Source organism: Melitaea cinxia, chromosome 29 (genome assembly GCF_905220565.1).
Source record: "Melitaea cinxia chromosome 29, ilMelCinx1.1, whole genome shotgun sequence".
In the NCBI taxonomy this organism is placed as follows: Eukaryota; Metazoa; Arthropoda; class Insecta; order Lepidoptera; family Nymphalidae; genus Melitaea; species Melitaea cinxia.
In genome coordinates this window covers 4,218,812-4,244,276 of record NC_059422.1, presented here as the reverse complement: position 1 = coordinate 4,244,276, position 25,465 = coordinate 4,218,812, and the positions used below count along the sequence as shown (strand labels likewise).

Here is a 25,465-nt window from a genome sequence, read left to right as displayed (position 1 = left end):
TAGGGATATCCCCTTTTTAACAAAAAAAGAATTATTCAAATCGGTGTATCCAGTAGAAAGTTATGCGGTATAATACAACGTAGGTCGACGATAAAAGCGTCAAGTAAAAACGCATTATTAGATATAACTCAAAAAGTAGTTGTTATATCTCAAATAAATTTAAATGGGACCAATTGGCACACACCACCTTTCGATTAAAACAAAATTTGTCGAAATCGGTCCACCCGGTCAAAAGTTCTGATGTAACATACATAAAAAAAAAAAATACAGTCGAATTGAGAACCTCCTCCTTTTTTGGGAGTCGGTTAAAAAATAGTATGGATTGGCGAATGTTACTACTGACGGGATTAGAACCTTCGTAAAAATTACTGTACGAATATGATTTCAAAGAATTATTATATACTAGTGGTCGCCCAGAAGTTAGTGGTCGCCAAAATTTGACCATAATTAAAAATGTAAATAAACGAAAACCAAAAAAACATTGAAAGTAAAGAACCTTTTTTAAATTTTTCGATTTGACTACAGACTGCCAATCAACAAAACAGTATAATATGCGTGTTGTGTCAAATACACGGTAGTGTGTGTAGTGTTTTTGTTATTGATTTAATATATTTTTATGCATAATTAAAAAAAAATAATATTAGCATTCTGCACTCCTTCTCTATATAAAGTATAAGTGTGCGAAATTTCATACTCCGCCGTTCGCAGAATTTTCATAAAAAGGGGGTACAAAGTTTTTGCTTCACGTATTAATATAGATTTGTTAATTTTGTGATCTACCATACGATAACATAAACCATATTATAAACGAAAACAGAGAAAGTCAGACACTTCCAGCTGCACTTAAAACAATTACTATTTAAAAATAATCTTAAGCAGCTTAATTAAAATACGGATAATTGAAATAAGTTAAACTATAGAGAATAAACAATAAACAGCATTAAAATAACATTCAAGACAGCTCGTCCCTTGTTACTTGTTCATAATCTCATACAAATTGGTCCCTCTGCGCACGCCACAGATGTTGTTTAAAAATGATCACAAATTTAAAATTCCTTTTATTATTTTCTTAATAAAACCTCGGGGAAATATTCAAATGATTTATTTTATAAATCGCAATCTTCTTATTTTAATTATGTTGAGTACTGTTTAATGAAATATTTAGGTATTAAACTCTTCTGAAATAAGTAAAATAGCCATAGAAATAGAATTGTGTAGAGCGCAGCAGGAAATATTCTGCTCAAAATCTGCAGCAGCTTGACTGGGCTAGTACCTCGACCTTTTAGAAGGGTGTGTGAGGCTACTAAAGCTCCTGGGGGGTGGATAGGGATAGAGTCGGCAACGCGCCTGCGGTGCTTCTGGTGTTGCAGGTGTTTATAAGCTACGGCTATCGCTTACCTTCAAGTGAGCTGTACGCTAATTCTCGTGTCACAATATTAGTTTCCATACTACTCCAAAACGGCTGGACCGATGTTTATTAAATTTTGTGTGCATATCGGGTAGGTCTGAGAATTGGCCAACATCTATTTTTCATACCCCTAAGTTATAAGGGGGGGGGGGGGATTAAGGGGTTAAACATATATGGCAAAATAACGTTTGCGGGGTCAGCTAGTATAATTATAAAAAATTTATTCAATCTAGATAATTGATTCTTTAGGCTAACTATAAGTTAAAGTGTCTTACTTAACAAATACATTATACATACGTAAGAGGAGCTACAGTATCTTATTACTTACCTGTTCGATAGCTTTTCAACGATATTATCCTAAGTATGTGCTGTGACAATCTTTGAGATAATTAGTTTCAGAAATAAGATTGGAGAGGTGTTCATTTATATTTAACAGAGTACGTAACGATCCGCGCATTTTTACTCGCTCTTACTTTAAGCGTTCTTTTTGTATTTTTTGTTCGAATTTTCGGTTATGATTATGATAGTCAGGACCTCCTTCATCAGTTGTGGATAATGCTATTTGACGGAAGACGCTATCCAACTGATAAATTTGACCTAATTTGGTGAACTCAATAAACACTGTGTAGTTGTGTTTTGATTATTATCGTCACCTTATTAAGTATTAAGTAATATGTATGTATGTATGTTTGTTTAGACGCCGATGTCCATGATGAAAATACTTATTTCCAAAAATCATAAAATAGTTACAAAATAAATGTGTGTTATAAAATATCCCTTATCTCGGTGTTCCTCTTGGCATAGACCTCCAGTGATTTCCATTGAGCTCTGTCCTGTGCAGCTCTGGTCCACAGATGGCCAGCCGTCATTCTGATATCGTCCACCTATCTTGTCTTCTGTCGTCCGCGCTTCCTATTTCCGTCTTAGATACCATTCTATCTAGTGATCATGGTAGTCCTTACTCCATTTTAATTTTGTGTCACGCATCATATGACCTGTCCACCTCCATTTGTACTTATGGTTTTACTTCTGAGATCAGAGTTTTTAACTTTATCTTTTCCCTTATAACCTGCTATGCTTCGCTCCGTCGCTCTTTGACACTTGTAAAATACTTAGTTCTCATTAAATGTATATATCTATATTCATAAAATGTTTAAATAAATTTGAAGATAAACAGTCGAAAATCCGTACTGATGATACTATGACACAAGAGAACAAAATAAACGTTTTTAAGAAGGGTGAACTGTGATGAACGTACAAGACTTTACTAATTTTCTATATTAAATATTATTTTGCTCCATAGTTTTTTTTTTCGAATTTGTTTAGGTATATTTATATTCTTTATTTACTTAATATACTCTAATTACTTAATACTTTAATTACTCATAATTATGTATATATTCTGATATGTACCTATATGTATTACATTTGTGTGTTGCGCACACTCCTAAGATTACCAAGATTGCTTTTTTGGCTATAAGGCCATCTCTTGTATATTTCTCTTCTAAATATTGTTACTCTTTACTTGTAATGTTTTTGGTGTATAGTAAAAAGTACTTGTATTACATGTAGTATATTCTACGTTTCTGATGGATTCTTCTCAGCAGAATTTACATTATGAACCGGCCGTAGCTTTACTTTTAATTATAACAAGTCAATTAAAACAAATATAATTAAAATTTCTAAAATGACGATCAAACGAAGTGTTTTTGAAGCCTTCTTGAATAAATTATTTTTTTTTTATTTTGTTTTTGATAGATATTTTATATAACACTTAAAACTAAATATTTGACATAATTTTGTGGACATTAGCCCTTAGTAACAAGTAGAAAAAAACTTCGGTAATGAAGACAACTTAATTACTAATATTTATTCTTGAATCTTGTTCTAAAAATAATTGAAAAAGTATTAGTATATTATTTTTGTATTATATGCCGTGTGGTTACGGCATCAAAGAATATAGCCACTCTTCCCGTGGGTGTCGTAAGAGGCGACTAAGGGATAACACTGTTCCACTACCACTGAACTTATAATGCCGACCGATGGCGGGATAACCATCCAACTGCTGGCTTTGAAATACACAAGCCGAAGACGGGCAACAGCGTCTTCAGCGCGACAAAGCCATCTCTGCGGTCACCAACCCGCCTGCCCAGCGTGGTGACTATGGGCAAAACACATGAGTTCACGCCATTTTTTGCGTGAACTTGTGGAGGCCTATGTCCAGTATTAGACTGCGAAAGGCTGCTGTGATGATGTGATAATATTATTTTTTTGTAAAAAATTTTACAGGTTTGTGCAACCTTGGGTACCACTGGCTCGGTTGCTTTCGACAATCTTCGTGAGATAGGCGAAGTCTGCGAGAAGCATTCCGCGTGGCTGCACGTGGACGCCGCATACGCAGGCAGCGCGTTTGTTTGTCCGGAATACAGGTAATAAAAAAAGTGTGTATTTCAGCTCCGCCACACGACTGAACAAAAACAATTACCGTAATATTACATTATTGTGTTTGATCGCAAACTAAAAAAACTCAACTTCAATTACATCGACAAGTAATATACAATGGAAGTCGACGAAAAAATAATCAAGTAATTCGCGTTATCAAAGATTACTCAAAAAGTTGTGAAGAGGTCTCAATCGAATTTAAATGAGTCTACATGACAAATATTAGCTTTCGATTAAAGTAGAAATCATTAAAATCGGTACATCCAGCGAAAAGTTATACGGTATATGCGGAAAAAACCGACTTTAATTACATCTACAAGTAAAACGTAGGGAGACGAAAAAATAGTCAAGTAAACACGCGTTATCAAAGATTACTCAAAAAGTTGTAATCAGATCTCGATGAAATCTACATGTGACCACATGATAAACATTAGCTTTCGATTAAATTAAAAATCATCAAAATCAATACTCCCAGTAAAAAGTTATGCAGTATAATACAACGTAAGTCGACGAAAAAACGGTCAAGTAAATACGCATTACTAGATATAACTCAAAAAGTACTTGTAGATTTCAATTATATTTAAATGGAACTAGGTACATGACATCTGCAATAAGCGTACGGCTCACCTGGTGACCTGATTAGACGTCTGCAACAGCAGAAGCATCGCAAGCGCTTTGCCGACCCTATCCCAAGTTCCAGGAGTTCTGGTCACCTTACTCACACAGAAATAACACTGCTTAAGAGCAGTGCTATTTATTATATCTTTCCATCTTATATTTATTATAAATACTTTCCAGCTTTTACCCGCGGCTTCGCTCGCTTTTTTTTTTAAATAAAAAGTATCCTATGTCACTTCTAATACCTCCAAGAATGCGAGTATGTTTACAAAGTTTCATGATGACAGGTTAAGTAGTTTTCGCGTGAAAGCGTAACAAACAAAGTTACATTCACATTTAAAATATTATTTACTATTAGGAATGCATTACAGTAAAATGAAGTACTTTTGTTTTTCTAATTTCAGACACTGGCTGGATGGCGTGGAACTGGCCGATTCTTTTGCTTTTAACCCATCGAAATGGCTCATGGTGAATTTTGACTGTACCGGAATGTGGTAAGTTTAGTTTCTATTGAACCCAAGTCACATGTCATACAACTTGTGGACCACACATACATACATAGTGGCATATATATTAGACTGCGATTTCACTAAGCTGGGTGGAGTGGTGATGACAATGAATTAGCCTATCACTGTAAGTGCTCAAAATCTTCACTCCATATCAGTGGAAATAGCTTGAGTGGAGAGAAGCTGATTGAACTTTCAAACTAGATATATATATATATATAGCCCCGAGCTAAACAAAACGGTGCCAATCAACCAGTGGCACCGACCGGAGCGAACAAAGCTGAAGGTTGCAGGTGGGCGTGAAGAAGCCTATTTAGGCTTCCTAGGGTTTACTATAATTAAACTAAATGATAGTATCTAAAAAAAATCATGGATATGACATATATACGACTGACCAGCTCATCTCCGCTCCACTCTGTACTTTTGTACTTTTGAACGACGACCTGGACAACCTCTAGAATATCTTCGACATATCATGTTAAAATCATTAATAATAAAAAAAATTTAATCAATTGGAATTTCATGGGAGGATTGTCTTTTCAGGATTAAGGACAGCACGGCCCTACACAGAACCTTCAATGTTAATCCAATTTACTTGCGTCACGAAAATTCAGGTAATAAATGCATAGAGACACGTTTTAGAGGTTATCCATTTTATTTAAAAATTGTTGTTTGTTTAAAAAAAATCGACTCCAATTTAACATCTAACTAGAGTCGATTATTATAGATGTAGGAAGCCAAAAAATATTCAGCTAGATAATCTTTATTTTTAGGGATTTCGCTCAATTTTAAATGAGACAACAAGAACAAGCCTCAGCTTTTGAATATAAAAAAGAACAAATGAAATAGATACACACAACACACAGTAAAAAGTTATGATGTAACACACGAAAGTAAAGTATAATCGATTTGAGAACCTCCTTTTTAATCGACTTCCAAAAAAGGAGAAGGTTCTCAAGTCGACTGTATTTTTTTATGTATGAATGGGTGGACCGATTTCGACAAAAAAAATTTTAATCGAAAGGTGGTGTGTGTCAATTGGTCCCATTTAAATTTATTTGAGATCTAACAACCACTTTTTGAGTTATATCTAATAATGCGTTTTTACTTGACTATTTTTTTTGTTGATCTACGTTGTATGATACCGCATAACTGTTTACTGGGAGTACTGATTTTTGTTGCGAGTTTGCGAGCAAATACAATTATTTTGAATTCGTTCAAAATTTGTATGATCTTTGGAATATATTCTTCTTAATAAAATAATGATTATTTAAGTGGCTATATGTCATATATTAGATAAGATATCGAAGAATACAACGAATAATGCCAATTTTTTTTTCTGTTCCTGCGTCATTAAAATTAAATTTCTTCCATTTTTTTATTTTTAAATAGCTAACGTTAACAAGAAAAACATAGCATTGCTTAATTAAAATAAATGTTGTAACTTTTATAATATATAAGAGGATAGCAATAGAAATAACTGAAAATTTCTATTAATCTTATTTTTATTAATTTTTTTATTATTTTATTTTCAGGCAAAGCGATTGATTACATGGTGAGTACATATAATACATGAAAATTTTATCAGGAAAAAAATATTAGGTAAAAAAATAAATAAGCTGATGTAGAACCAGAGAGCTATGAATCTATTTAGCAATGCGTTAATTTTTTTAATATATGTATATACATTCACCATATATTAAATATATATATATATATATATATATATATATATATTCTATATATATATTATATATTCATTTAATATTTTTGCTCATTTATCAAAATTTTACTTTGCAAACCATGAAGTGTGAACTATAAGTCTATACTGCCTTATAAAATATTTTTCTTTTCAACCTTCACACTTTAATAATAATAATAATACTTTAGTTCATACAAATGTATCTACTCCTTTTCGATCAATGCTGCATATAATCATACAGAAATTTTAAAAAGAAACGACTTGAATTTATACTTTTAATTCATCATTACAGCCTATACAGTCCACTGCTGGACATAGGCCTCCACAAGTTCACGCCAAAAATAACGTGAACTCATGTGTTTTGCCCATAGTCTTATAGTCTTACTTTTAATTAATAAATTTAAATTATAAATTTATACTTATAATATTTTAGATACTAGCTTTTACCCGCGGCTTCACTCGCCTTGATTTTTTTTACTAAAAAGTATCCTATTTTACTTCTAATACCTCCAAGAATATGTGTACAAAGTTTCATGATGATCGGTTGAGTAGTTTTCGCGTGAAATCGTAACAAACAAACTTACATTCACATTTATAATATTAGTAGGAATTGTTAGTAGAAAATATATCAAAACAGAAATCACCTTTGTCCAGTAGTACGCAATTAACAGCTATGTATATGTGTGTATTACTAATATTATAAAGCTGAAGAGTTTGTTTGTTTGTCTGAACGCGCTAACCTCAGGAACTACTGGTCCGATTTGAAAAATTATTTCAGTGCTATAGCTCATTTATCGAGGAAGACTATAGGATATATATCATCACGCTAAGACCAATAGCAACGGAACACCAATGAAGAATGTTTTAAAATCGGGTTTTTTTTTCCTTTTAAGAACTTGCGTTGCATGCGCTGCGTAAACAGTTTATTTGCGGGTTAAAGTTATCGTTAGCCCAAAGTAACTATCCCACGCGGACGAAGTCAAGGACAGAAGCTAGTATTACACATATTAAATGTATATTTTTATTCCATTTGGAAAACAAACAGTACATATAGTAAAATCATTTTAGTACACATCATTTTAGTTTTAGCAATATCCCACTGCTGGACATAGGGCTACTTTTCTCATGTAGGAGAAGAATCGGAGCTCAATCCACCAAGCTACTCCGATTGTTTTCTAATGTTTACGCGAATTTTACTCATTTAATGAAACAACTTTTTTCGGAGTCCTCCCGTGACCATGGTTGCTGTAAAGTATCCGAAACGTCGGGAATCAAAAGTTAATATTAAACCGCGATAAAATCCGAAAAAAGTTGTTTCATTAAAAGAAGCTACTCCAATGCTGGTTGGCTGATATATTTCCTACTATGAGTAACGACCGCTACCAGGTGTACATAATAACAACTGGGATCGATGGCTTAACGTGCTCTCTGAGGCACGGTGGCGAGATACACAAGGACTGCACAAACACCCAGAGCATGGCAAACATCTGTATAGCCAATAAAAATGTTTGTAATGTGCGGGGATCGAACCCGCAACCGTTCGCGCAACAGCCACAAACTAATGCTGTGACCGTTGCGCCAACGCATCGTCAAAAAATATCGCACATACTCGAAAAAAATATATAGAAATACATTTGTACAGTGAATATAACTGAAACGACAATGTTAAAAAAGATTGATCCTATAACTTCATAACAATATTAGGTTGGATCTCAAGAAGCGAACACGAAACATGATATAAACATAATCAACAATGAGAGTGATACAAAACTCAACGGACCTGAAGACATAACCCACAGCGATGAAGGTTATCCGATTGGTGATGAACTTTATAATGAGAGCGATGATGAAAAAAAACTACACGGTTATGATAAGATTTCGAACGGTTGTGCCCAGAAAATACAGTTAGAAAACCCAGATAAGAAAGAGGCTCTTGTATGTTTTTTGGTTGGATTCTTATGAAGGGTCGCGTGATACTTTAACAGATAGCGGTGAAAGAAAATTGAATGATACTAATATTAATAATTTAGACTAATAATTTAACGTAACAGATGAATATAATACTAATGATAATGATAATACTAATATTAAACAGAAATTTGTGATTATAAGAAATAATCTACTAATAATAAATGGGTGCATACTCCACGCATGTGTTACAAGTGTAAACCTAACACGAAGAGCTAAATATAATTTAAATAAAACTAAAATGTCTTGCATATAAGATTAAGGAGACAATAATAATAGCTTTTTAAAAAATTTTGCTAATGCCCTAAACCATGCCGCTGAATTTAACAATGTTTTAGCTTTTAAAACTATTCGCCTATTTGATTAATTGCTTAACTTTTTTTTTCGCAGCACTGGCAAATACCTCTGAGTCGTCGTTTCAGAGCCTTGAAACTGTGGTTCGTCTTGCGAAACTACGGTGTTGTCGGTTTACAGAAACACATTCGCGAGGTAAGTCTGATATATCGTTGTTATTAAATTATTAAAATTTATCTTCAGGGTCATCATCATCATCATCATCATCATCATCATCATCATCATCATCATCATCCTCATCATTTCAGCCTATTGCAGTCCACTACTAGACATAGGCCTCCAAAATTTCGTGCCAAAAATGGCGTGAACTCATATGTGTTTGCCACAGTCACCACGCTGGGCAGGCGGGTAGGTTATGATGATCATGATGATGATGATGATGATGACTAAATTATTAAATTTTATCTTCAGGGTGCTGGGTTTAAATGCTAAATGGTATAATAATTTATTATAGGTATTGGTGTTTTTGTTTTGTATATATAGTGGCGTATTTTAAGATTTAGCGCGACGGGCCAATAAAGTTTGCCACTCCATAAATTAAGGCAAAAGGCAAAAGCTGGGTATGTCTTAAGAGTGTGACATTTCGGAAAAAAAATAATAATAAGAAATAGATTTATTTTGAAATTTTTAGGCCACCCTTACGCAAAATAATCGACTAAAGGGAAAATATACAGAATATATTTCAGATTTCCATCAAAATTATTTTTTTAATCTGATTATATATAAAATATTAGATCACCAACAAAATACATTACTAAAACATTAAAATTACACAATAACACGTGGCATTTAATTGTGATTATTTTTTTATTTTTTTTTTTTTTAATCTAAATACTCGTAATAACTAGACATTTTCTTATTTTATTTCAGAGCGTCCGCTTAGCTCAAAAGTTTGAAGCTTTAGTGCTCGCTGACCAACGTTTTGAAGTTCCACAACCAAGGAATTTAGGTAAATTATATAGATAAAAAATATGCACGGTATAAAATACTTCGTATATAAAGAAAAATACGTATGTACTGAAGTAGGACATAGCAGGAAATATCCTGCTCAAAATCCGGAGCAGCTCGACTAGCGAAGTACCTCGATCTTACAGAAGATCACAGCCAAATAGTTCTACTTTCAAGAAGTGTTGTGTTTCTGTGGGGATTAGGGGTAGGGTACACAACGCACATGCGATGTTTCTGGTGTTGCAAGCATGTAAAAGCTACGGTAATCGCTTACCACGTACCACGAGGTAAACCGTACCCTACAAAAGATTTAAGTACTTTAGAATATATTGAAATAATGTCCCAATTTCTCATGTCCAATTTACCATATTACATTATTTATAGTAACAAAAATCTACGGTATATTTTTGATAAAACTGACTCTTTTTCAAGGATCTTAGTATTTCACTTAAATCTATTGCATTTATAATGGTTTCATCCCATATTACAAATAGTTACACTACTTTCATTTACAATTTTACACTGATTCCGTAATATATAGACTCAACTTTTCAATGAAAAAATGAAATTAAATGTGAAAGACAAGAAAAGAAAAACAGTTTTCGTAAATAGATTAACTTCATTTTCTATGTCAAACATTACAGATTAGCCCCTTAAAGGCTGCGTGAGAACCCTGTGCCCTTTTAGGTTGTTTCGACTATTTCAGTACCTCATTTAAATTAGTAAGCAATTACGCCCTGAAATTAAAAAAAAAAGTCTAAAATCGAGTTTAGTCCTTTCACTATCGTTATGGTGATCAATTCTTCAAAAATATTTTTTATGTGATATATTTTCGAATTTTATATATTTGCGTCAATTTTTCTTTATATTTTCATCAATAGTCTATTAATAAAGTGAAGTAGATAAAGAAAAATACTTTAATTATCTATTTTTTTTAAACAGAAGTGATATTACAGTGATTGACAGTGATTATCATATTTACAATTCACAACTTAAGAACTAAATATTTACAGATAGTTTTGGTATAAATCATGTCCGCGTGGAATTGTGCCAAGAATGCTGGCAGCATTACCCCGTTGAATCGCTATGCCGATTCTCTGGGCAAAAATGCACCAGCCCTCTTGTCACCAGTGGAGGCAATAAGGCGAGGTGTTATTTCATTTAAAAATTTTTTAGCACTGCTACTCCAAGGTCCAAGTGTTTCGACTGCAAACGGCACAAAGATGTAATTTGGAATACTTTTGAAGCTATAAATAGTTTTAATAAAATTTAGTTGACCTGGCTAACTTCGTACCGCCACACTGCTATTTTGTTACTCGCATAGTGTTTTATAACTATCTATAACTACATATTCTTTAACTTTTATATAATTATTAATATATTTATGACAGGTATGGTCGTATTTCGTCTGAAAGGTGATAATACTTTGACCGAACGCCTACTCAAAAAGCTGAACGCTCGAGGCTATATTCACGCAGTACCTGCTTGCTTTAAAGGAGTCTACGTTATACGTTTCACTGTCACTTCCCAGAGAACTACTAATCAGGATATACTTGGTAATAAATACATATTTAATATAGAAGATACAGAATTATGTAGAAGAATACAAGCAAATTGAAAATATGTCCTTTTTACAGATGACTGGAATGAAATAAAGACGGTTGCATCTGAAATATTAATGGATATGTTCGGTACTGACAATGGAAATATTGTTATACATAAAAAACCAAGGATTTCGTTGAAAGGTACTTTGTATAATGCGTATATGAGTGTTAAAACTATAAAAAAACTGGCAAATAACTAAAAATTGTCTTTTATTTAAAAATACTGTTGCTTTTAAAACATAAGCATGTATCTGATATATTTATAAGCATACAGCTTGTTTAATTTTTTTCTGTAGCTTTGAACATATAATAATAATATTTAATAATAGTAATATTTATTGCCATGAAACTATACAACGGTACTTATTTCTAACGGCATCTGCATTGAGCACAGCTTGTATCGCAGATGCCAGCAGGCCTAGCATGCGCGCCACGACAAAATTTTGTCTACCCCTTTTCTCGTATTATCTCTCTATGTCTACAGTAACTAACATGCGTGCACGTGATACTCTTCTCGTTACGTCAATAGAAGAGATAATCATTAAATTTTAGTGATCTGTGGTATTTATCTCTACGGAAGCTAACATGCCATCCTAATTTTGTCGAATTTTGACGTTTTAAGAAGAGAAACTTCTCGTTTTCAATATTATCGACGAGAAAGACGACAAATAAAAAATAAATAAAACTGGGTGCCTATTTTTTGTATACCATGGCGTTTCCCTATTATAATTATATAATTTCGGTATACGAAGAGCGGGAAGCGCGAAAAGTCGAGTGAAGTGTGCCATATAATGGCACAAAAAACGTATTTGCGCCCTGTTGCTTCTTATTCTAAAACAATGCGTGATAGAATTACAATTATCTAATGTGCGACAAGATATAAAGCACAACACGAGCATATTGTTTTACATATATAATTAAATTCATTTACTTAAGCCGTTTTATTTTCCATATTAGATTTTTTAAATTAGATATACACTTTTTATCTTAGCCAAAAGGCCGAGAACATTGTTAAATAAAACATGTGTCACTCGTTTGAAATTATACTGTGAATCCAAACGTTGGCTCATCCCGGTTTGGCACGATTGGTCAATAACCTTGTAAATTCAACTTTACGACATAAGAAATAAGAATGATATTCAGTTGTGATTATGGTTGATAATGTTTAATTTTTGAAATTCCTTCTTTATTAAAATTTCATAATCGAACGAATTACTTAAGTGTTTTGAATTTTGGAAGTGATAGGCGAAATTTTAAGATTCTTGTATTTCTTGTTTTTTAAATTAGTTTAATAGTTAGTTAGTGTTGTTAGTTAGTAATATTTAGTTAGTGTTTATATTCATTGTATATACAGTTTAGATTTCGATTAAAAATAGTGTATAGTTAGTTTGTTTTCTTATTATTTGTTAGGACTTAAGTTTAGGTGTACAATTTTTACCTATTTAGGCATAAAAATGTCTTTCAATAAAAAAGTGAGTGAAACATCGGAATCGGTCTACCCAGTGAAAAGTTCTAAGGTAATTAAAAAAAAATACACTCGAATTGAGAACCTTCTCCTTTTTTGGAGTCGGTTGATGAAGGGAATTATTTAGTTTACAATTTACAAGAACAAAATTCGTTATCCGCATAAACTTAAATAACAGGTTGTTATTTTATAACAGGTATTGATATCTGTTATTTTTCTATAACAGTAACAGATATAACAGGTAACATGTTTCACCTGTTATAACCCACGTCTAATGCTGACAAGTGTCAATTAATACTCAATCAAAGTACTCAATAAAAAATTAAATATAATTAAACGTAGTGTAAATTTAGAATGATACCAGTGTTGCATTATAAAAAAATGGTATATTTTTTTGTAAGGGCAGCACAAGTTTCTCTACTCGACAAGGCGAAGTCTTCGGAAGAGAATTTTGTCTCTCGTAGTGCGCATGTTAGGGTAATCGAGAAAATACTCGATGTAGACATTATCTCTCTCTCTCTCGTCAAGAGATATCTCGTTGTATGCATGCTAGGCCTGCGGGTATATAATTATCAGACGAATAGTTCTTTAGACACAGCTCGAGCAATAAAAACTATTTTATATACAATTACTAAACAAAGAAATCAAGACAAAATAACAAAAATATAATATTAAACCATCCTCATCATTAAACGTATTGATTCAAATATAAAAAATGTGCCTTTGTAAGACGCGTTTATCAAACAGTTTGATAGGAAGTTCACTCGGTAGTATGTTTAGGAGTATTTGAAGATTCGCCTAACGGCGGACAAGAAAATTACCTTTAGGTGTTGTTAAGAACGAAAGCGTTACTATCTAGCATACAGTAAATATATAATAATTGTGTAACGTATTGGCAATAAAATTTCATATTCATAAAATCTCATATTATCATTTTCACTTATAAGAAATGTTGATTTTTGTACATACTAGTCACATGTAATAGATACAAATAAGATTTCTAATAGTTATAATTCTATTTTCTAAGATCTTGGAAACAAATTCTATTTCTCGTTGAATATTTTTCATTGTAAATTATAGCTATGCGCTATCGCAAGGTACCATGCGGAACGAGTCTATCAAAATAGCTCATATATTTAAAGTGAAATTTAAAAATGGGTTAGGATTTTGATCACGCGGTACCTGTTCTATTACACCTATAAAATTCGTCAACAGGCTCCTTTAATTTACTTCCTTGTTCATCATTCATCTTACTTTTTACATATTTTGATAAAAACTTAACATTTAAGTTTTCTTAGCTCATTCGCTTCAAGTCTAACAACTATTTTATCACATTCAGTATTAGTTACGCTAGTTAAGTTGATTTCACGATTATTCATAACTTTAACTATGATTTATATAGCTATTTCAGGACGATTTATCAAATCCTTATCTGTTTATATACATGTACCATCAACTACTTTCTAGAAACTCGCGAACTGAACGCCACGTTCGGTACAAGCCTTCTCCTCGCCAACAGTCCCATGAGCCCTAAAATCGTGAACGGAACCCACGTTGCTATATGTGATTATGAAAAAGTGCTCTCGTCTTGCGCGCAAACATTTGCACAACTCAAAATGGAACCAAAGGATAGCCCTGGTGAGTGACTGTTGTGTTTGATGCATGTTTTAGCTATATTTTATTCCATGGTTATAACTTTAGTTTTTTTCATCACGTCTTCACATAAACCATAATTATGGCCTACTACAGTTTCACGATCACTTTTAGTTTTAATTGGATAAAAATCATCAAAATCATCTTGCCTGTGATTTACTAACTATCAGCTTTACTAACTTTCTCATAGAGATGCGTAGACGGATCCGTGGTATGCGCATGTGCGGGAAGAAATTTTCTCTGGACTCCTATATGGATATGGTGCAAGGCCTGATGGTTGAGCAGTCGCTCCCTCAGTGCTCTGAGGAGGAGAGAGAGGATGCCTCTAACGGTAAATAGAACACTGATATTAACAAAGTAACGATTGAGCAAATTCTATATAATATTCTAAAGGATAGTAGGTAAAATAAGTACTAATTTCCATAGTAATAAGTCGGTTGACTCAGAAATAACCTAGTAGGTAATTATAACCACGTAAATGATACTAAAAATCATCGAAGAAATGTAATGGAAAATGCACATCCCACAGTGTCACCGATATAACATGTATTAGCATTTACCAATATACCAAATAATAACTTTTCGAAATCCTAACAATAAGAATATCATAACAATAACAATTTAACAATTTGGAGCACCGACCATACCATTTTAACGCGAACTTGTGGAGGCCCATGTTCAGCAGTGGATCGCGATAGGCTGAAGTGATGATGATGATGAATTTGGAGCATGTTCGATTGTCCGTTTAGTAACGGATTGTATATTACTATAGTCGTTTTGTTTTTAATAGATATATAAACCCTTTTTTATATAAACACTGAATTGTAAATTTATGTTATTGTTTTTGTCATTCGTTGATTTTGTCTATGAAACATGTTTTGCTTGTAATTGAAGCAGCAACAGTCATGAATCAAATGTTTATAATTGTATTTTTTGCTCTGTCAGCAAGCTTCATTTAAATAAACAAAAAAATTAGATATAGATGCCCTGAACAAGCAATTCTCTTCCATTACGCCCATGGATCATGACATTAAACAGAAGACTTTAAATGACCTTAAATCTATGCCGATTACAATATCTTCTTCTTTTCGATCAGAAACACCAGATGACATCAAAAACAAATTTTCTCTGTCAAATCGAATGCAGCTGGATATGATGCTGGATGGAATAAGCCAAAATATGCTAATTTTACTGCTTGACCACATATCTCCTATCTCACATTTTAAATTGCTCTCTTTTCTACCATAAGTTTCCTTGTATTTGGTAGAATGCTCAAATAATTCCTATTCTTAAGTTACACACCCAACTTCTCTATTTCTCGTTTCAAACGGTTTTATATTTAATCTTTTCGCTCTAAAGTTCTTGAACATATAGTATATCATCAACTTCATTTATTTCGAATTAAAAATGACATTCTTAGTCCTTACCAGCCTGGCATCCGTTCTAACCATAGTATTGTAACATATATTGTTAAGGTATTTAATGACGTAATATTATCTTAATATGGATAATAGGTACATTACATTCAAAGCGTTACTTAACTTTCCATTTATATGTGCCATGTACGTATTATATATATACTTTATTTTTATTTTTTTAAATTATTTATTTGTCTAAATATATTTTATGTGTTGAGATAGAACTGTACACCTAAACCATTTACATGTATACCATTTCCCCTACCAAAAGTATGCCTGGAAGAGATCACTCATTAGAGATAAATTCGCCTTTTGTACTTATCTCCTGTTTCTTTTTTTTTTGTAATTTTGCTCACTCTTGGTGTAGAATAAAGAGTTTCTATTACATGCATTTTCGTCCTTTAACATCCTTTTAGCTGTCCTAAAGTCCATCAATATTCGTGATCGTGAACAGTGTGCTCAAAGCTATAATAACCACCTTTCAACTTATTGTTCATTTACTGGTGGTGTCCTACAAGGTAGCGTTCTGCTCCCCCCTCTTCCATATTTATTAATACTGTCACCAAATCCCTTTTCTCGTTTTATATATGCCGATGATTTTCAATCAAACTGCAGCGTAACCTCTACATGCTATTACTTAATTACTCCATTCTTTATAATCCCATATCTCCTTCTTATTTAAAAGACCATCTTATATGTCTTAGCTCCAATTCTGACTTTTACTTAAACCTTCGATCACGTAAGGACAATCAGCTGAAGATGTCTGTTTCGCAATCGCAAGCAATCAATTCATTTACAATAAAGGCTGCGAAACTATGGATTAGCCTGAATGGAAAAGTTCGTCATTGTGATTCGTTATTAAATTTTAAGAATCGCCTTTACTAACATTATCTATTGCTTTCAACGTTTTTTATACTGTTATGTGGAAGCTATATATGTACTTATGTTGTATATGATTGTATGTGTGTGTTGTAAGTATTTAATATATGCGTATATTCTTATGTAAGGTTTATGTTGTGTATGTGTATCTGTATTTACTTATATATACACATATCTTTAACACTATCCCGTTCGTTATTTTAAATAAATAGGCCTTTTTACCTGGGGTCTCTGAAAGAAATTGCTTAAAGCAAAAAGTAAATTACTATGGTCTCTATATGGTATCTATGGCATGGTAAATTTACTATGGTCTCGCTATTAACATGCCACTCATAATTTCATCCAGTTATTTATATGTTTTTTACTTTTTGTCAGTCAGAGATTTTATTATGTTGTATGCGCATGCCCAGACGTTACGGTAGTATATGTTTATTGTTAATTATATTGGTTTATTTTAGGACCGAAAAGCGAACCTATGGGAGCGAAGTACTGAGGTAATAAATTTTAAATAAACGGTGGTGGGTAACGCTTCAGCACCAGAAACAGCTGATACTTCCTCTAGTTAAACGCTTCCCAAAAAAAATAAAAAATCGAAGCAATAAATTCAATAATTGTTATTCACGTTTCAGCATCTAGCGATCCTGGTGACAGATCTTCTATTTCATCGTCACCAGTAACATCTACTATGACGATAAAGCAAGACACCAATACAGATAACCCACCGCCCAACCAACTACTAGTACCTGCGGTGCTATCGAGACAATTTCGATCAAAATCCTTTGATATATCGCTTCCAGACTTGAAATTAGATGACGCTACTGTATCGATCGATATGAAGAACAATGAAATAACAATCACTCCGACTGGTTCTAAAACAATCGACGATCAAGTTCGTTTTAACGCTGTCGATGGTAAACTCAATATAGGCGACAGGATCAGTCAAGCGTTTGATAGTTTTCAAGGTACTTTGCTTGAGCGAAATGATACCAGCGATAAAGTTGCTGATAAAAGCGGTGACTCGAATTCAAAACTTACTATCAAAGGACCGGGTAGTTATATAAAGAAACTTATACAACAATTCAGTGAAGGGCCTTTTGAAACGGAAGAGACAAATGCTGAAGTTCAAAAAGCGGTTACTACTCAAACTATAAAAGATAGGGCTGATGCGATTTGTAAGAAATGCTTTCACTATAAAGGTAGAATTAATAAGTAATGATATAATCATTATACTAATCGTAGCGATCACAGCTATATACCTATAACAGTTATATGCTTTGAAAGTAGAAAAATATATAATCATGTCAAAATATCTGTGCTTTGTACCTGATTAATCTTTTTCAATCGTAATTTTTTGCATAATTATTTAATATTAAGTGGTAGTATAATTATATAGAGTAGCGAATACTTTGTTCAGTTAGCACAAAACATTATATAGACAATGTATACATAAATAACGTTTTATTTATTAAAATACATATATTGTATATATTAAAACAGAAGCGCAAAATTGTAACAGTTCATAGTCAAATGCCGATATAAAATATTTTTATTTTCTTATAATATATTTCGTACGTTTATAATAATATAACAATTAAAACTGTCATAAAATACTTATAGTGATTTTAAAGCATATATTTATATACTCAATATTTAAGATATTTAGGTATTAACATATTTAAGGTAGATGTTAAAAATGAAAAAATATATAAAAATAAAAAAAATCGTGAAAAAATACTGCTGTGCCACATCAATAAACTTAAAAAAATTGTATATTTTAAATAGTAATATTTTACTAATGTATATCTACGTAGTTTTAGTGATGTTAGCTCGTCGTTTATTACTCATATGAATGTACCTAACTAGAATTCATTTAATGAAAAAGTTATATTCAATTTAATCGTCTAGAAAATGTAAAGCAAAAGTTAATAAATGTATTTATTGGAGCAATATATTTAGTTTCTTTAATTGTTTTTCTGTATCCCATATTGTCATCTAAGTTTAGAGTTACAATTAAGGAGATAATTTTCGAAACTATTTCGAAATTCTGCCAGAAAATAACTTTTTATATTTTAAAACAAATCAAAATTAAAATTTATTTTATTCAAGCAGACTTTAAAAGAACTTGAGAATCATCGTTATACAAATTTTTTATTTCATAAATAAGATTAACAATAGTTTATTAAACATTATGTACATATTTATAATTCAAAACTAAATATTTACAGATAGTTTTGGTATAAATCATGTCCGCGTGGAATTGTGCCAAGAATGCTGGCAGCATTTCCTTGTTGAATCGCTATGCCGATTCTCTGGGCAAAAAATGCACCAGCCCTCTTGTTACCAGTGGAGGCAATAAGGCGAGAAGTTAACTCATTTAAAAAAATTTTAGCACTGCTACTCCAAAGTCCAAGTGTTTCATAAATTGTAGTTCAAGTGAAGCTACCGCCGATCCGGAATGTAGATTCTGAAGAGTGGAGTCAGACAGAAACTATTTTTTTTTTAATATTGACACGCTTCAGCTTACGTTATGGGTAACAACCAAATGCTATAGCTACATATTTATTCATATTTTCGATGAATAAACATGTAAATAAATATATGTAGGAAGAAAATAAATTAGCCGAATCGCTCGAGCCATTCTCGAGTTATGCGCTTAGCAACATTGATTTTTATTTATATATAAGAAATTTATTTATGTAGAGTCACTCGCTCAACTGGGCATAGGCCTCATTCCCCATCTAGCAGAATAATCAGAGCTTAATCCACCAAGCTGTTCCAATGTGAGTTGGCGGATGTATTTCCCACTATAAGTAACGATCGCTGTCAGGTGTACATGATAACAACCGGGACTGACGGCTTAACGCGCTCTCCAAGGCTAAGGAAAAATGACAAGGCTAGGAGAAATATTGACCAATTGAAATTATTTTTTAAGTAGTTGACAATATACCGACATAGCTTACTTAGTTTGTAAGAAAAATTAAATTCTTTCCTACACTTGATAGAAGTTTTAAAAAAAAAATTTTAAACGTTTAAATTTGGAAACAACTATGAATTAATAAATACATGATATACTCAAATAATGAACGAATTAATTAAATAAATTCATTAAAAAAATATGTTCAACTGAGGTAGGGCACGGCAGGAAATTTTCTGATCAAAATATGGTGGAGCCCAACTGGGGTAGTACCACGACCTTACAGAAGATCACAGCTAATAACACTGTTTTTAAGCAGTGCTGTGTTTCTGTTGGTGAGTAAGGTGACAAGAGCTCCTAGGGGGAACTGGGGATGGAGTCGGCAACGCGATTGCGATGCTTCTGATGTTGCAGACGTCTATAAGCTACAGTAATCGCTTACCATCAGGTGAGCCGTTCGCTTGTTTGCCGATCTAGTTATATTTAAAAAATGTTCATTTATACCAAGGATTGTAAATAAAAAAAAAAGTTACAAAAAATAAAAGGACAATGAATACAATCGGCGACCTGATCGCTAGTAGAAATTTTTCTATTTGCAATATAATTATAGAGAGTAGCGTAAAAAAATCTCACTTCCAGGCTACCTGCTTAGGCAAAGAGAAATATAACAATTACGAAAGCTGGTAAAGGTGTACGTATAATTATTATAACAAGTACGTCAGTGATCGAAATTTGACCATAATTAAAATTTAAATTATAAGTTTGAACATTATTAAGATTTGTTGTTAAAAATTATACTTCTATAATAATAAACAAAAGGGTATGCGCATAGGCGTGTGTGTCAAATATATGATAGTGTGTGTAATGTTTTTTTATATAACTAGCGGACCCGGCAGACGTTGTCCTGCCCGGAAAACAGCTACCAAAAATTGATAGCTTACATACCGATAGCAGTGCCACCTAACGGGTCCAATTGTAATAGAAACTACCATATCTTCCAAGTCAGACAAAATTACAGATGCTTACAAAATTTTATAAAAATTGGTTCAGTACTTTCGGAGTTACATACTGATAGCAGCGCCACCTACCAGGTCCGATTGAGACAAAAACTACCCTATCTCCTAAGTTGGACAAAATTATAGATGCGTACAAAATATGATAAAAATTGGTTCAGTAGTTTCGAAGAAACATACTAATAGCAGCGCCAACTATCGGGTCCAATTAAGATAAAAACTACCCTATCTCACAAGTTTTTGTATGGGAAAAAGAAAAGGGCTGTTTTTAGGGTTCTCACGGAACTTATTCGAATTTTTCTCGCCGTAAAAACCATCCTTATACTTCAACGAACATATTTAAAAAAAAAGAATTGGTAAAATTGGTCCAGGCGTTGTTGAGTTATACGCTTACAAACACGTTTTACGATTCATTTTTATATATAAGATTTAAAAAATATATATCATCCTGCATTCCTTATTATATTAAATACTAGCTGTGCCTGCGACTGCATCTGCGTGGAATTTAACAAAACAGTTATTGTTCAGTTCGCAGAGTCTTAAAATAAATTTCTAGCATAAAAGTAGCTTAAGTTATTCCTTATTACATCAGTTGCATACCAGTGAAAGTCCTATTAAAATTGGTTCGGCCATTTCAGAGTTTAACGGGATCAAACAGACAGACAGACTGATAAAAATTGCATTAAAAAAACTGCATACAATCCATATGCATTTAGTAAAACACTCCAATTTTATTTATTTGTCTAAATTAATTAATAAAATAGAACGGAATACAACAGAACAGAATAAAGAGTAGAGTAGAGTCTAGTAAAGTAGATTCAAGTAGATTCAAGCAGAATCGAAAAGAATAGAATAGAATTGAATAGAAGACGAATAGAAAATCGAATAGAAAATCGAATTGAATCGAATAGAATAGAACGGAATAGTGAAGTTATAAAATAAATAAATTTCTAATATAATAGTAGCTTAAGTTACTCCTTATTACATCAGATATTACATAATATTTTTGCCCCCATCCTACACTTCTTATTTAGTCCTCGGCCCAAAGGCTGCCTGGAAGAAATCGCTGTATTAACGATAAGGCTGCCTGTTGCAGCTGATGCAAATTCTATTTTTATTTATTATTTGTAATGCTGTTAAAACCTTGTATTGGTGTGCGAAAGTGTAAATAATAATATTTACTTGTGAAAGTCCTATCAAAATCGGTCCAGTCGTTTCAGAAATTAGCTGGAACAAACAAACATACAGATGAAAATTGTAAAAATGTTATTCTAGTATATACAATACCGTGTATAAATATGCATTTAGTAAAAGCGGTTATTTTAATATTACAAACAGATAATCAAATTGTATTCGTTTTTATAGATAAACAAAGATCTCTAGAATTATTTGAATTAATATGGTAATTACTATTGTATTCCATTGTCCGGTTTAAGTAATATTCTTTCAAATGTGATTATTTTTGGGTTAGCTTCAAAATAAAGTCCTTGAATCAGCCACATTTACGTTTGAGGCACGACGCATGTAAGTTACACTTAAGTTTATCTTCTTATACTAATAAATGTATAGTCGGTTTTTTTTCGGTTATACTGCAAAAACTACTAAACCGATCGGAATAAAACTTATACTTATATATTACAAAAGGGAAATTATTAATCCTTGAGCATAGTCTCAAGATGGCCATTCACCATAGAGATGCTGCCGTCATTGAGAATGTGCTCAAAATGTTGGAAAATGTAGAGGTGTGAAGACATCATTGTATTGTAAGTATAAATTGTGCGTAGATAAAGGTGTAAAGTAAGTAATATAAATAATAAAATTGAATGTAATAGTATAGGAATAGGATAATGTAATTGTAATGATAAGGCTTTATATATTTACTTAATAAGATAGGATTAGTCATATAATATATAAATAAACATTTAAAAAAAAAGAAATTTAAATGGATAAAACGATTCCTAACCACAAAAAAGAGTATCTAACTACTAACAATAACATAGGTTAAGTGTACATTGTAAGTAGCAAATAAGTGTACATATATTGTAGTTAGCAAATAAGTGTAAATATAATAAAAATAATTAGTATATAAGAATATAAAAAAGCAATATGTAGAATAGTCTTGGTCAGTGGACTCGCGTCGACTTTTAGAAATTTGAAATTTAAGACTAGTTATTAAGGCTTCTAGATTCTAAGTTGCGGTGAAGTACCGATGCATGTTAAAAAATAATAATAATAATATATGGAACAACAAAGGCACGAGCATAATAAGCCTGTGGATATATCACATAATTAAAAAAAAGGAAAATTAACACATTTATCTATATATTGTTGTGTAGAAATTTTAATATAATCATGTATACCGAAGACAGTCATTGATATAAAACAAAAAAGAGAAGTTTTACGCGGCGTCCTGACGTTGGCAGCACTGTCGCGTGATTCGGGTGATCGCACGGCTAAGAAGAAATTTTTTAAAAACGTTATAGCAAAGATTATGGCATTTATTATATAGTTTCTTTGCTCGATCATCCCGCTACTCGCCCAAATGATAACCGACGATAGTAAGAATAACACTGCCTTCGATATGTAAATAAAATTATTTAGACTTTTATTCATAACTAGCTGTGTCCGCGACTCCGTCCGAGTGAAATTTAACAAAAAGGTAATTGTTCAGTTCGTAGAGTAATAAAATAAATAAATTTCTAAAATAAATGTAGCCTAAGTTACTCCTTACTATATTAGCTATCTGCCAGCCGTTTCAGAGATTAGCTGGAACATACAGACAGACAGACAGACAAAAATTGTAAAAAATATTATTTTGAAAAAATATGCATTTAGTAAATCGTGGTCATTTTAATATTACAAAAAAAAACACTCCAAATTTATTTTTTTTGTATAGATTTAATTAAATAAAATGTTTAATTAATAGGAGACGGAAAAGTTATCTAAAAATCAATGTTTGTCTGTATGTAATTTATAGAATCATAAACTATGCATTTGATCAGCAAAGTGTTGTGCATGAGCCCACAAAGGTTTCTGAGTTGGTACGACCAAAACAAAAAGCAAAACAACGCGTGCAGGGTTCAGGTAGTGTAATTATAACGAAACAAAACAAAAAGTGAATCAAAATATTTTAATTTCAAAAATGCTTCATCAATATTTTATCTACAAATTGTTTTTGTGACTTTTATTGGTCCTTAAAATAACTTGGTATATTAATGTATTTTTTTATTATTTACAGCTCTTCAACTGTTAATTTGAAAACATCTAAAAGTATCATTACTTAACAATGGGGTACGTATAAAAATATTGCAACTATATCATATAAACACGCACACACACACACACACACACACACAAACATACACTATAAACAATCAATTACCAACAGGTGACTGGCTCTTGTTTGCCGACAGAATTCTATTAAAAAAAGATTAATTGTAAATTTTATATTAAAAACTGGCTGCGCCGGCGAAATTTGTACTGACACTTTTTTTTCTGTAAATATAGCTTATTTTACTATACAAACCTTATCTCATCTTATCTTAAAATAACAAAGATTATAAAAAACAGCAGTCCAATTGGTGTAGTCTTTCGAAGTATGCGAAATTCAAAACTTATAAAGGAAAATTATTTAAATTACCTATAATTTTGATTTCGTGAAATTGCGATCTAATTGCATCACAGAGTCAATTTTTTGTTCGATTCTATTACATATTTCTATGAAGTAAATTAAATTGATATAACATTAATATTTTAAAGATATTTAGCTGTTCTTAGAAGATGGAAAGCAAAAAATGACAATATATGAACAATAGTAAGGAAGTGAACTAAAACTTATCTTTTTGTATATAAATTAAATAAAAAGCAAAAACTTAACCCACTAATCAATTGTTTAGTTTTTATTAAATATAATTAATTCCGGTTGCTAATTCAACAATGGATGATAAAAAACTTAATTACTAATATCACTTCACAATCAATTCAGCCCATCGCAACCCACTGCCGGACATAGGCCTCCATAAGTTCGCGCCAAACATTACGGTTTTCCCCAATCCTCATCCAACCACCACCGGTAATCTTACGTAGATCGTCGGTCCAGCGGGCCAGAGGGCATCAAAGACTGCGTTTGCCAACACGCGGTCTCCACTCCAGGATACGTTTGCTCCAGCGGCCATTGGTCCTGCGACACAGGTGACCAGCCCACTGCAACTTCAACTTGCTAATTCTGTGGGCTATATTGGTTATTTTCGTTCTCTCGCGGATAGTCTCATGTCTTATCTTATCTTTGAGAGAGACCCCCAAGCATAGATCGTTCGTTCGTTGAGCGACCTTAAACTTGTGGACTAGTCCCCTCGTCTACGTCTACGTCTTGGCGACGTATGTAAACACAGCTAGGACGCATTGCTCGAAGAGATCAGGACATCAGTTTATTTCGAATTGGTCAGGCGTAAAAGCTTATGTCCCACAAGTGGCGCATGCCTCCTCTTCCTTTTTCATTAATTACTACAGATGATCTCCAAATTGACTCCTGTATAAATATGAAAGGGGCTGTTTTTAAAACCAACTGTTTTAA

The 25,465-nt window shown here is 32.4% G+C and overlaps 1 protein-coding gene across 1 annotated transcript in view; it reads left to right on the top strand.

Moving 5' to 3' along the window:
* The window catches only part of LOC123667747 (histidine decarboxylase-like), a 36,784-nt gene extending 18,606 nt beyond the window's left edge, over positions 1-18,178 (top strand). Inside the window, exons 7-18 of the mRNA XM_045601586.1 lie at positions 3,698-3,837; positions 4,873-4,962; positions 5,518-5,588; positions 6,510-6,529; positions 8,381-8,611; positions 9,035-9,133; positions 9,869-9,947; positions 11,338-11,502; positions 11,584-11,691; positions 14,483-14,653; positions 14,859-14,999; positions 17,595-18,178. Coding sequence (XP_045457542.1) covers positions 3,698-3,837; positions 4,873-4,962; positions 5,518-5,588; positions 6,510-6,529; positions 8,381-8,611; positions 9,035-9,133; positions 9,869-9,947; positions 11,338-11,502; positions 11,584-11,691; positions 14,483-14,653; positions 14,859-14,999; positions 17,595-18,178 — 1,899 coding nt within the window. The remainder of the gene's footprint in view (positions 1-3,697; positions 3,838-4,872; positions 4,963-5,517; positions 5,589-6,509; positions 6,530-8,380; positions 8,612-9,034; positions 9,134-9,868; positions 9,948-11,337; positions 11,503-11,583; positions 11,692-14,482; positions 14,654-14,858; positions 15,000-17,594) is intronic.
* The last annotated feature ends 7,287 nt before the right edge of the window (positions 18,179-25,465 follow it).